The 13,843-nt window shown below is 37.2% G+C and overlaps 1 protein-coding gene across 8 annotated transcripts in view; it reads left to right on the top strand.

The window, feature by feature from the left end:
• Positions 1 to 13,843, top strand: part of SHANK2 (SH3 and multiple ankyrin repeat domains 2) — a 361,129-nt gene that overhangs the window by 299,828 nt on the left and 47,458 nt on the right. For 7 of the 8 annotated variants that reach the window (XM_035116843.2, XM_035116841.2, XM_035116842.2 and 4 more), the window contains one exon: positions 3,107 to 3,187. The exons of the other annotated variant lie outside the window; for it this stretch is intronic. In XM_035116843.2, coding sequence (XP_034972734.1) covers positions 3,107 to 3,187 — 81 coding nt within the window. The remainder of the gene's footprint in view (positions 1 to 3,106; positions 3,188 to 13,843) is intronic. 8 annotated transcript variants of the gene reach the window in all.

Genomic DNA, 13,843 nt, shown 5'->3' on the forward strand with positions numbered 1-13,843 from the left:
TGAAAAATGCCCTTATTGAGAAATTTTATTTTCCAGTAAAACAAGAAACGGGTGGCGCTGTGGGTTAAACCACAGAGCCTAGGGCTTGCCGATCAGAAGGTTGGCGGTTTGAATCTCCGCGACGGGGTGAGCTCCCGTTGCTCGGTCCCAGCTCCTGCCAACCTAGCAGTTCGAAAGCACGTCAAAGTGCAAGTAGATAAATAGGTACCGCTACAGCGGGAAGGTAAACTGCGTTTCCGTGTGCTGCTCTGGTTCGCCAGAAGCGGCTTTGTCATGCTGGCCACATGACCTGGAAGCTGTACGCCGGCTCCCTCGGCCAATAATGGGAGATGAGCGCCGCAACCCCAGAGTCGGTCACGACTGGACCTAATGGTCAGGGGTCCCTTTACCTTTAAAACAAAAAAGAACTAACGAGGGACAATAAAAAACCACAATGTCAAATGCATAAATTCACAAGAATGATGTGCAGAGTCTAATTGATCCCACAGTTGTTGTTTTAAACACTAAGCAACATATAATCTATTCATTTATTTGATAGATTTATATTCCATCCTTCCTCCAAAATGGAGCATAGGAATATTGTGTTGCTAGCATACATATAACATCATTATAAATTGTTACATGAGTATAACAATGTAACTTACTGTGAGTTGCAAATGACTTTTACTTGAGCAGCTTATGCACAATTGCCACATGTACAGCACCATGAATATGGGAGGCAGAATATTTACATGAAGCACATTGTTGCTGTGATTTTCTGCCATTGTGTCAGTCAGCTAGTTTTATTATAAGAAAGAATGATCTCAGACTTGTATTTGTGATTGCATTCTCATGCACTGAAGAAAGGAAAATCACTGTCCTTCCATTCCTTAGCACATAATATATAAGTGTAAAAACAAAACATGCTGCTGTTGGCACTTTTGAATTTGTGGGGAAAGGAACTGTGTGGGGGGATTTCTGTTTTGTTTTTCCAAAGTCGTTGCCATAGTCAGTCTCCTCCCCCCCCCCCCGGCTTATTGGTGAAAAAGTTATCAGTTGTTATATTCTGTCCAGAAGTCTTTAAATAGGTTGCTCGTTTGTCAACTGCTGTCTGAGCTGGAATTTGAGCTGCTGATCGCAGAGATGCCCAAGGCAGCTCTCAACAACACATTTTGCAAATATTTTCATGTAAACAGATAAAATCTAAAGTTTCTCTATGGAGAGTTGCCTTTAAGTCTGCCCACCTGCAGAGGGGGAGGTGCAGGTTGTTTGCCATTTTAAAGATGCAATTGAGGTGAACATGACCCCCCAAAGCAGAATAAATAAGTACGTATTGTTCAAATGAAGTCTACAAGTAGCTATGAGGAAAACAATAGTTTGGCTGGGTAAACAAGGACCTTCTCACTGATAAAAATGTTTAATATACAGTATTAAGGTTTGTAAATGAGTTTTATTAACCTTTTGGGTATTATTGACCTCTAATGTAATTTGTAGTGATATTGAGGAAAGTGAGTAATTTGATATGAAAATAGACTTTTTTCATCCTCTACAGTATTTTCCTTTTCACAAGAAATTGAAATAAAAGGGTCTAGGCTAAGTATATGTAGACATGACAAGTAACTAATAAATTAAGCAGCATTTTGTGAGGTCATTTTGACCACTAGCACCTAATGTGCATGGTTTTTTTTCAATTTTGTTAGTCATTCCAATGGAGTGGAGTGACTTGGAACACCACATACCAGTTCAAACCTCATAATAGTTGAAGAATACATAGAACCTGGAATTGTGGAAGACTTGCACAGAACTTTTATTTTTATTTTCAGCACTGTTGGAGTGCATATAACCTTAATTATTGATGGAAGGTTAAGTTAATGCTGCACAATTTGAGCTTCATCCCACAATTTAATGTGTTGTATTATTCTACGGAAAAGTTAATTTCCAAAGTTGATCAAATACTCTTTTTTAATAGACACCAATTGACATGAGAACTAGTTCCTTCTGGTGCAGTTCTGCACTTTTGGAAAATGTGCATGAATATCCCAACCATGTGGGCGGGGCTTGTTTAATGGGTCTTTCCTGATTGATTTGAATCCTATATAGTGGCATACTATCTCTTATAACATGAACATTTCCTGCATATTCATTTGCCATGGTCCTATAGCATAGTGCATTTATGTAAGAAGGTCATTTCTTTTTGAAATAAATTGGCCAAAAATATGTCTGCTTGGAGTTGCTCTCCATTATTTCCTTCTATAGCAGGGCATAAGTCAATTGTACAGATTGAATGCATGACCCATTAAGCTCAAACGGCTGCCAGTTTTATATATGTGACTTTCAGTAACAAAGGTAGCAAGGGCTACTTGAGATAAGCTGATTTGGGCAGGGTAGCAAAAACTGATATGATACACTTTGGATGTAACAACTTAAATATTTATCTCTGGTTGTAAGTTCTGGAGCATTTGACTGCTTTGAGCTCCACACAGCTAATGTATCATTGTTTTATAACCTACAATGACTTATGTGTCTAACTCAAACTATCAATGAACACAGCTTCAATCATTTTATTTTTAGTTCAGTTTACAATACAAAAGTTGGTTATAGCCTATTGCTTTTGAAAGATTTAGAAGCATTATTATAAACTGTCACTGTCTATGGTTCTCCTGTTCACTTCTTGTGTCCAGTCATGATTTCTGGTCAAACCCACTTGTCAGTCAGATAACTTTCAGGTCATTTGCTGCTGTTAACCTGAGCTGTCCATGTGAAGCTCTTCGAGTAATGTAGACATGTAGAGCTTTCAGACTTCTACAATGCCATGTCTCATATAAATCTTTAAGCATATAAGATTCAATAGCATAAGCTTAGATGTGAACGCGGCATGAATATCTCCTAAAATAAAATATATGTCAAAGAAATATTGTGGTGTCTTCCTTTCCTATGTGTGGAAACTGCTGTATGTAAACTGCTGTAAACGTTGTTTCCAGAGATCAGTTAACTGATTAGCTACATAGAGAAAAACATATTTTCATTTAATTAACAATGCATTTTTGTGTTGAATATGAATAATGCATATATGAGCATATAGTGAGTGCTGTTTCTTACCATGTATGTCCTTCTGTTTAATGCAAAGCCCCACCACCTCCAAAACGGGCTCCAACCACTGCACTGACCTTGCGGTCTAAGTCAATGACCTCAGAACTTGAAGAGCTTGGTAAGAAAGTGTTTCTTAATGAGCATGCTGCATTAGCAGAGATGTAAAGGCAATGTTAAGACTGTTTGACAGTGAACTGCACCCTGTACAGAACGTGGTATTGGAAAAAAAATTACATGGGAATGTTGCTTTTCTGGAGATTCCCACGTGTGCATGCTGAGCATCTTGTGTTTAATTTTGTTTCCAGCTCTGCGACAGAATGTGTTTTTTCATTGTTATTTTACACATTAATTTAAAGCTATAAACATATTTTAGTAGCTTGTTTATTTTCTAAGAAATCAGTTTATCTAATATTGTTTTATTTTAAATTTCTGTGGCCTCTCATTAGTGGACAAAGGTAAGCTGCTAGCTGTCATTGTATAAAAGCTGACCCAGAAACAAAGTGTACCTGAAAGGAAACTATCTCTTATTGCTGTTCATTGCCCCCAATCCCGAAAAAGTAATTTGTTAACTGAAAGCAGGTTTCGGCTCTCAGATGTTCCTTAGCATAATTTCAATCTCTCCTCAACCATTATTTATTTATTGATTGCAGTGCAATCCTATGGATGTCTACTCAGAAGTAAATCCCATTGAGTTCAATGGGACTTGCAGCTGTGCATCTGTAGGATTGCAGCCCAAATTTGCATGAACAAGAACATTTCTTAATCTTTACTTCACCTATTTTTGTGCAGAAAAAAATAGTGTTGTTGTAGTAGAATTCATTTTTACAATATTCTAGTTAAATTTTTCTGATATAAGGTCTTTTTTATTTTTAAAAAAACAGTTCAGCATTTTCCTACCTTTTACCGGTAGTAATCAAATATTTGTTACATAGAAAATACTTTAGATATTCTGATGTCTAGGGCTGGATCTAGACCTGGCATCCTCAAACTGCGGCCCTCCAGATGTTTTGGCCTACAACTCCCATGATCCCTAGCTAAGAGGACCAGTGGTCAGGGATGATGGGAATTGTAGTTCAAAACATCTGGAGGGCCAAAGTTTGGGGATGCCTCATCTAGACACATCAAAGTTTAAAGCGTTGATAATTTAAACAGGGAAAACAGGTAGAGAAAAACAAGACTCCACATTACCATCTGGTGGCACAATGTTATATAACACATATAAAACACTTTTTCTTTACCAGTCTGGCTGAGTCCTAAGTAACATCAAGAGTGTGTTTATTTAACACCTTTAGAGGTATTAAGCTGAAACATTTTAAAATAGAAATTACAGAGGTTTCTCAAATGAAGAGCTTACTTTTTATATAATCTCCATTTAAATTTATTGCTTGCTTGTGAATTATCAGCAATTTTATTCAAAAATATGCCTTCCTTTGTGCTATTTCTTGCTTTAAATAACACAACAGACCAGTTGCAATTAATACTGTTTAGGTTTTGGAGGGATTAGGTGGGAAATAGGGGGCTATTTTATATGAGAGTTATTGGGTTTTTAAAAAAATCTTTTGCCATCCATAGAATTCCTGTTTCACTTGCTTTGAATATCATGAAGTTATCCTTTTGAACAAGTTTTTGTATCATAGCACAGTCCTTGTTCATTCGCCATGGAAAAATGGAAAAGGCTCCCTTATGAACCATAAAAATAATGATCTTGTTGGCTAACTAGGACATTTTTCCTTCAATCTGGACATTGTAAGCTAACTAGAAGTTACACCTGAGCAGAGAGAGTCATCACAAGGGTGACCTATTTAAGCTATGGAAATGTGTAGTACTCAGTGTAATTGACTGACTGACAATGCTGCCTTTATAGGTCTTAGCCTCCGACTCATGAACTATTTTGAGATTCAGGAAAAAGCTTTCTTTGGGCCACAACTGCACCTTCCTTCTGAGCTCCTTTCTTTTCCCTAAGAAAATCACACAACTTCAAAGTAATGGCAGTTCTTCTTCGGCTATAATTTGAAATCAACTGCCATCAAGGGAAGACTAGGCCTCCACCATGGGCTTGAGTGAATCACAGCAGCTCAATCCCACTCGCTGTCAGAGGTCTTCGTTGGGAGCCTGACAGCTACCTGCAAGAGAAAAGTTCCTTCTGTCAGGGGCTGAGCGAGTCGCACTCCCTTTCTTCACAGGAGATGTTGCCTAGTAGGCAGTGGTGAAAAAATGATGTCGGCAAAGATGAGATCAGGAAACGCCTGAATGATTAATTCTGGAACCATGTGGATATAATGGTTGCTCACCATGTCCGCGGGGGGCGACCATTGCGGCCCCTTCACTCTCTGCCTTCATCCCTGGCAACCAAGCCGCACTCGCTTCCTGGCCGGCTGCTGCTGGGGAAATTCCCCATGGCCAGTGGTATCAGGGGGTGGTCTTCCTTCCAAGCAGGGCAAATTTGAATGGGAGCTGGAATGAAATAAGCTCAGCAGGGAGGTTCTAGATGTGGCCGTAGGGAAACATGTGTTTTCTTATAGTTCTTGGTGGAATGATAAGACCTATAAAAGCAACTATGGAAGGAATCAATTGCTACACGTTTTAACGCTTTAAACAGGTCAGCCTGATAATTACTCTGTCGAGATGTAACTCTAGTTAATTCACATTTTCTCTAAATAAATACAAGAAAAGCTCTTGCCTTCTGGTTACTCATTTTGGGTATTTTATTTTTGAGAAGGCTATCACTGAAAGATTTCAAAGGAAGGCATAAATAACCTTAAAGGACTTGGCAATAAAGAAAATGCCTTCCTGACCATTATAATACAGAAACTTGGGGGTTGTACATCCTTCATAATTTTTATGTTAAATGGTTATATAATTTTATAGAAAATTAAGTACTTTGCTATGATGAAAAATTGTCTTAAGAGCTAGAGATATCCACAGCAAATGGGATTCAAAAACCATGCATGCACACAGCAAACTTAGTATGAGTAGGAACTTCCTTATTTACTTCCATGACATAATTGTAAGCAAGATTTTCTGTAATTGTGTTGAAGAGAACAGGACACCATTGATTATACGGGGAAAGAGCACACAATACTTAAAATATTCCTGCATGCCTACCAATGCTGCTAAATATGCAAAGGCTATAGTCCTCTGCAAACTTAGGAGTAAATACCACTAATGTCATTTGTATGTTCCTCTGCGATAAACTTGCATAGGATAAGGCTGTAGATGTGATGGTGTCTTTTGAAAGACTACCTACCATTTATAAGAGTATGCAAGCTACACAGAATATGGAGCTGAAAATTACATTTTAATCATGGCAATAGTTTAAATTACTCTTGTTGCTGTTGTTGTTACTATTCATCAACTTCCTTTCATCACTGATGTCTAAAATAAGTAGTTCAAGAAACTATATCTATTGTGCATATAAATGTTTTATTAACTCATGTAAATGGCTTTAAAAAATTTTTTTAATTTGCTTCCTTATTTTGCCAGTATATAAAAAAAGATAGACTTACAGGAAGCTGCCATAGGATCATAGTACAAATATTTGTCCATATAGCTCAAAATTGCCTACAATGACTCTCCATGGTTTCAGACGGGAATCTCACCCAGTCCCATCTGGTGATGCCAGGGATTGAATTTGGAACCTTCTGCATGGAAAGCATGTACTCGCTATTTACCATTGATAGTTTATTTGTATTGTCCCTCTTCTTAATGGGTTCCTCTTCCTACTTTTCTCTGTACTCTCTCTTCTTAAACTGGACCATCCTCCCCCCACTCCACTTTCACAGGGCCATTCAATTCGCTTTGAAAGCAGTGGGGGGGGATGTTGGTGACTTTTATAGTGCATGGGTGGGAAGCAATCAAAGAACTTTGGAGTCCACGTGGGTCTACACTTCAATCATGAATACTTTATTTTTTTTAACAATAGAAAAGCTTTGTTGCCACAGTAAATGACAACAGCAACCATTCCCCACCACCACCCTCAATAATGCCTCTAGGAATAATACCATATAACGACACAGCATAATTCTCAGTGGGCATTCTGTACTGAATTACAAAGGCGTGCCAATGCACTGCTCAGGGCAGCCAAGCTGCCATTGAAACATTGGCAGAGTTTTTTATGGTCCTTTACAAATACCGGTATCCTTTCCCATCCCAACCTGAAGATAAGCTCACTCCCACCCTAAAGTTCTTTGATTCTGATCTTCAGGGGCGGGGGTGTTTATTCTTCCCCACCTCGAAAGCAACAATAGTTTGGGCTGGGCTGAATGTCCAACACTATGATCTTCTTATTTGTGACCAATAATATTTCTTACTTTGTGGTATTCCAGTGGAATTTCTTTTTCTTCTTCTTTGAACACATTACAGTGTCCTCCTTCTTGTGAATGAATTGTTTTGTTTAAAAACTCCCCCTCAGTTTTAAACCAGTTTGCTATTCTGTGTATTCAGGGACTGCTATTTTTGAGGAAACATCCCATTGGGTCAAGGAACTAATTTAGTGGTTCTGTGGAGCTCATGTTCAGCTTTGTTCCGCCTGTAATATTACATGGCTGCTTCCCAATTAGTGTTGCACAACCTCTAATTCATGTCTACCCTCTTTAGAATCTGCACTAAGATTGTCAGGAACTAATGGCCTAAGAAATTGTCACAAATTCTTTCCCCTTTGAATTCAAACTCTGTTAAAATATTCCCCGCCCCCGCCCCTCCACCATCATTTTTAAAAAATCTAAATCATGCCGTTTAACTTTTAAGATGAGATCTTCCTTTTTGGCATAGCATTTTAGATTGTATCTTTTGGAATTAGAGTTTAAACATAGCCTGTGCTAGAGTTGCTAATGCTTGTGGTGATTTGAAAAATGGAAAGCATTGTACTGAGCACGCTCAGTGTTGGTGCTTGAGACTCAAACAGGGATTTATCATTTTAGAATGACCTTCTCTTCACATTTTATTTACCATTCATTCCCTTTCTATTTTCAAGCTTCAGTACGGAAGAAGAAGGGTAAGGGGAAGCATTTTATCTCTTTAATTTGTTTTTTCTCCCCTACACCTTTTTTATATTAAAGGAGGGTACATAGTTGTAAATGGTCCAGTTTGTCAGTCATAAAAATAATTTATTAATATGTTTTAGCTATTTAGATAATGAACTGAAATCACATAAAATAACCTAATTTCCTTCACATTTGAAATAGATGATCCCATTTCTTTCTTTTGTCTTGCCTCCTTCATCCCCACTCCCTCTCCCTTTATATGTTTTAAGATCCTTTCCCAGTTGTTCCCCAGTCATTATTTCAAAGTTACTGTGCTAACTGGTGATCACTTAGGGCTATTTCATGCATGGCATGTCCCCGGGTAGGAAAAAATATATGTGCACACACGTCATGTTGTATGTCTGTTCTGCTGTGGTTACCTGTATTTGGAACCACCTGCTGCAGCTTCTGAACATGTGTAACCAAGGCAGAATAAACACTTGTGCCATTTTCATGCCCAACAACGTATGTGAGTGTACACATATTTTTCTGCACTGAGTTTCCCTTCATGTAGGAAACTCATGAATGAAGCAGCCCTATGAAAAGCAGTGGCAAGTAACAGGAGTTTGGTGTAGTCCTGCATCACTTATTTCACTTGCCTGCTTAATAGCCAGTTGTTACTTACAAAACCACACTGCCTCTGTCTCAAAAATAGGCACCTCACACACACCTTGAGTCTTTACCTGGAGAACTGCTGCTCTGCATAATTTCAGGTTTAACTTAGCATCTTCCACACTGTCCCGTATGCATGGAATGCCCTCCCTGAACTGATCCATAAGGTCACGACTCTCCTCTCCTTTATCTCCTTGAGACCCACCTCTGCTGCAATGCCTACTGAGCCTATTGCACAACTTGCAATGACAGATTGCTAAGTGAAAGGACAGATGGGGAATGTTGACATTTTGTAGTACTATTAATTATAAATAAATATATGTATATAAAGGTTGCATATATTTAGCTGCATCCCTTTTCTACCTTACCCTTTGTATGTCACCTGCTTTCTCCAAGGCAGGGAACTTTGTTTTTGTTTTGTATATATGATTGCCTGGCCCACTGCTAATCCGTAGAGGTAGAAGAAATTGAGGACAAGTCATGTATAGATTACAGAGTTGTGTGAAGCATTAACGTTGATGCTATGTTACAGTGGTGAAGCAAAGTGGCTGGAGTTAAATTTACTTAATTTTGTTTTTGTTTTACACTTTTCCCAGCTCTCTCTTTCTCTTCCTTTTGTTGATCATATTAACAAGAGCTCCAAGTACACCTACAGCATGGCCACTCAAACCATTCTACAGAAACCCATATGGAATAAAACCTCTTAACTAGTTGTGAGCCCCAGTGACTTGGAACACTTTGTAGTGTAGATGGGTTCTCCAATAAGTACAATGTGTGTGTGTGTGTGTGTGTGTGTGTGTGTGTGTGTGTTTGCTTGCTTTTGTTTCACTGAGGGGGAGGGTAAATGCCCTGGATATGGCTTTTGAAACCACGCACATCCAGGTCCACTTCACGTGTTATAACATTCAGTGTATATATGCAGTCCATACTCTAAAACTGACATCCACTGGCATAGCTCCATATGAATATATTTGGTGTTTCCCATGAAATTGAAGACAATAAGGGAGCCCCTTCTAACTCTTAATCAGAGCCCCTTATTTACAATGGAGCCACTGGATCAGGGCCATGGTTTAGCAATACTGTTAAGAGATAGCGTTCCTTGTAAGATTAAAATCAAATATTATGTTTTCCGCTACTTTTAACTTTCCTTCTGAATGTTGCATAGTGTTACTTTAAAAAAACCAACTTCTCAATATGTAATACATCTTTTTAGCTTCCAGTTGTAGACTCACCTGCCAGTAAGCCCCATTTAACTCAATGGAGCTTACTTCTGAGTAGACTTTTACAGGATTGCACTGTTACATTGCTATTTTCCCTTTCATCCTACTTCTCAAACTCAGAACTAAGCCATTCAACTTTAAAATACACATTATTTCAACTTGGAAACTGGCCTTCTTTGTTTTGGTTTACAATATTTTGAAAAATTAGTACAAATTTGACCCAGAAGAATACACAGTTGAATGTATTCATAAATGAATTAATCTAAATTGTAGCACATTTTTGGAGGATCCGCTGCTTAGCTAGGTGGTTAGTCTAGACCATGAACTCAATGGGGAAGAAACTTAAAATTAGCAAAACAAATAACACAGAGAGATTTTTGCATAATTCAGACAAAACTTTAGCCTACATTTTGTATCTCATAGAGTTTCAGAACAATATATTATATAGCAATATATTTCCTCTGTATAATGTCTATGCATCCTTGCCCCAATCCAGAGATCACATATACACATGGTAGGTTATGTACAGTGGTACCTCTACTTACGAATAACTCTACTTACGAATGGAGCTCCGTCCGCCATCTTGGATGCAGTTTAGATAGAATTTTTTCTACTTACGAATTTTTAGGTAGGGTTGCTTCTACTTACGAATTTTTTTCTCCCAATGCATTCCTATGGGATTCGACTTACAATTTTTTTTTTTACTTACGAATGTGCGTTCGGAACGCATTAAATTCGTAAGTAGAGGTACCACTGTATATGTATGTGTATGTGTATGATGTCTCCCAACCTTTTTAAGGACTTCTTCATTTTCGCGGATAGACCCAAACTAAGTGCGCCAAGGATAGGATATATGGGGATAGAGAACCTCCATTGAAATGAACAATGAATTCCATGAACATGTCTTGGTGAAAACAAGATTTATCAGGACATGTGATAATGCAATGCCCAACAAATCCCCACTGAATCAAACAAAAACCTTCCCAAACAACAAGCAATATGATTATTTCACCAGTACAAGCACAAGATGACTAGAATTTTTAAATTAAAGAATTCCAGCCTTTTACGGTAATTCGTTTTTTCAAAAAAGAAACAGCAACAAAATAAACCAGCCTATCTATAGATTAAAAAAAATAATGAGGCAATGAGGGCTTACATGACTTCAGTGACTACCAGATAGCTATAGAATTTGTAGGGAGAGCAGGTTTTGCATTGCTATTTTGGAACACTTTTACTAATTCATCAGTACCAAATTTTATCCTAGCAAATTTGGTGTATCAAGCAATGTCGGGTTTCTTTTGATCTTTTTTGAGATTTTAAACCTAGCTAGTTGGGTTTCCCCCCTAAACAGTTTCTAAACTGGATATTGTTCAATTCTCCATCTATAAGTGCTTCCAAAATGTTAATTTGTGACAAGAATAATCAGATATACGTTCAGGGGATTTTTACTGCTGGATTGGTGCTAGCCAAATAATAATAATTCTGAAACATGAATATTTTTGCCTTCCTCTATTTTTGTTGATCTTTCTCTTGGGAGTATAAATTTTAATTCTAGAAGAATATTTGAATATCACCTGCAGAAACATTAGGTTAGATCATAGTGCAAATTAATATGAGATGCATCTCACCTAACAGAACAATGTTTAATAGTGGTATCTTCTAAAATAAAAGTATCAGTGGCATTGATAATAAAAGCAATAATATTTATAGTACATGGTATAGTATCATTGAAATGGTGGCATTGAAATGTGAAATGGTGGCATTTGAAACAATTAAGACATAAATTGAATCCAATACTTGAATTCCAAATGTAATAGGGACCAAAAAGTGGCCTCATGTGAAAAGGCTACACACTGCAATTACAGGTATTTCAGCACTGTGGAATAGATCATAGGACTTTTACAACCAAGAAATAGTGAAAGCAGACGTGGTACCAGCTCTAAAGCTTTCACACCTTCAAATATGATGATAATTTCGGAAAGATGTTTTGGACAGAATTATTAAAGTCACCAGAAAGAAACCTTACCGTCAAAGATACGGATATTCCTGATGTTACCAATCTAACATGGATCCTCTGAAGGATATTTGTGTAAGTATTAATTACTGACACCAAATGAAAATCTGAGTTAATATTACTATTTCATGGTATGCAGTTTTAAGTTTTGATAGGGATGTGTTGAATGCACACTTCATCATTTTTAAATGGGGTGATATTCTGTCTTCTCTTGGCAAATTTATTAAATAGCTGTTCATTTATCCCAAGGAGGTAAAGCCATATTTATTAGTATAGCAAGGAATCCGATTTCACTTGTTTTCTAATACGTATCAATAAGAATGTTATCTGTTAAAGAGGTACAAAGGAGTTAGTGAGGAAAGAAACACAAGGAGTAAATTTTTAAGTTCTGTTCAGTACTTTCTGCGCATTCTCAGAGATAATGAATCCAGGTGCTGAATATTTATGAAACATTCAGCATGATTTCATAATCAGGCGCTGAAAATTAGTAGTGCTTCTGAAAATGTTTGCAGTCATTAATACATGAGGGCTTTCAAAGCTTCCATGTTGCCATTGTTCTTTATGTCTATTATGAGCAGAATACTCATACAATTATAACTAGTCATGCATCCCCACATGTAAAGCACTTCATTGTCTTTCTTCACTAGAGAAAAGTAATTGAGGGTGACTTTGCCATCCCAGTGAGGAAAACATTGCAAGAGAAAATAAAGTGATGGAATCGTAAGTATTCAAGAGAATCATATTACTACGGCCATTAGGTGTGAAATTTTTGAGCAAAACCCCTGGAAATTGTTGGCTGAAAGATGAGTAAGACTTTATTATATGTTTTTAGACTGTTTGTTATTTACGATTTTCAGAATTGAAAGATTGCACACAGAATGCATTTTCAAAGCTTTTGATCTTTTTGTCTTTCAGGTGCTGTAATGCTGCCACTGTGACTTAAACTTCAGTATGCCTTATTTAAGGTACCAGAGAAGTGGACAGCATACTCTTCCTTTCTCTCATTCTTTCTTTCCTTTCTTCCTGATTTCCTTCCTTATTTTTTCCAAGGCCTTTTCTTCCCATTTCACATTGTTTGTTTTTTCAGTTGTTAATAATGTCATGTTGACTCCTAATTAAAACTGTAAAATAAAGTATTCCAGGCATCTTGTAGTTTGTTTTCATTTGCCTTGCTCAGTTCTACAAGCTGGCTCATCTGTTTGCAGAATTGCACCATAACTTACTATAATGTTTGGAAGATTGATTCCCCATCTCCAAATTCCATCTTCGAATGCTGGCTCAAATCTAGCACATTTCGTTTCCACTTATTTTCTCAATTCTGAAAACCTACCATGTTTTCAGAATGAAATAACTTTTTTTTTTGCCTGAAAAATAAATTCTGTATTTCTAAAATAACTGTTGCTTCTGCAGTGTAAAATACCGGTATCTATTGTGTTGTAAGATTACAAACATATGGAGCATCTATGCATACATTCACACATAATATTTTTTTTCATATGCATCTGGGGATTTGAGTTGTCATTCCATGTGATGGAGTAAGGTATAATCTAGAATTAGATAACAATAACAATGTTATCATGGTGTTATCTTATCCTTAGCAGCTGGTGGTTTGGAATGACTTTTCATTTAGTTCTTTAGATAGAAACCACATTACAGAAAGGAAGGATGAGATTGGGGGTCAGTATGTTCATAAAACTTCCCAGTACAGTAGAATGAATTCAGCAGCAATATTAGTAAATATTCCCAAAAAGGAAGATAGAATTTGGCCAGCAAAGGATTCATGGATCCCTATATATGATTCAAATGAATATCAAGTGATTCAACCTGTGTGGCTCTGTGTTCCCTAAGTCTTAAACGTTTTTACTAAAAACTATTCTTGAAGCATGGCATATGTATCTAATATGGCC

Source organism: Zootoca vivipara, chromosome 1, assembly GCF_963506605.1.
Source record: "Zootoca vivipara chromosome 1, rZooViv1.1, whole genome shotgun sequence".
Classification (NCBI taxonomy): domain Eukaryota; kingdom Metazoa; phylum Chordata; class Lepidosauria; order Squamata; family Lacertidae; genus Zootoca; species Zootoca vivipara.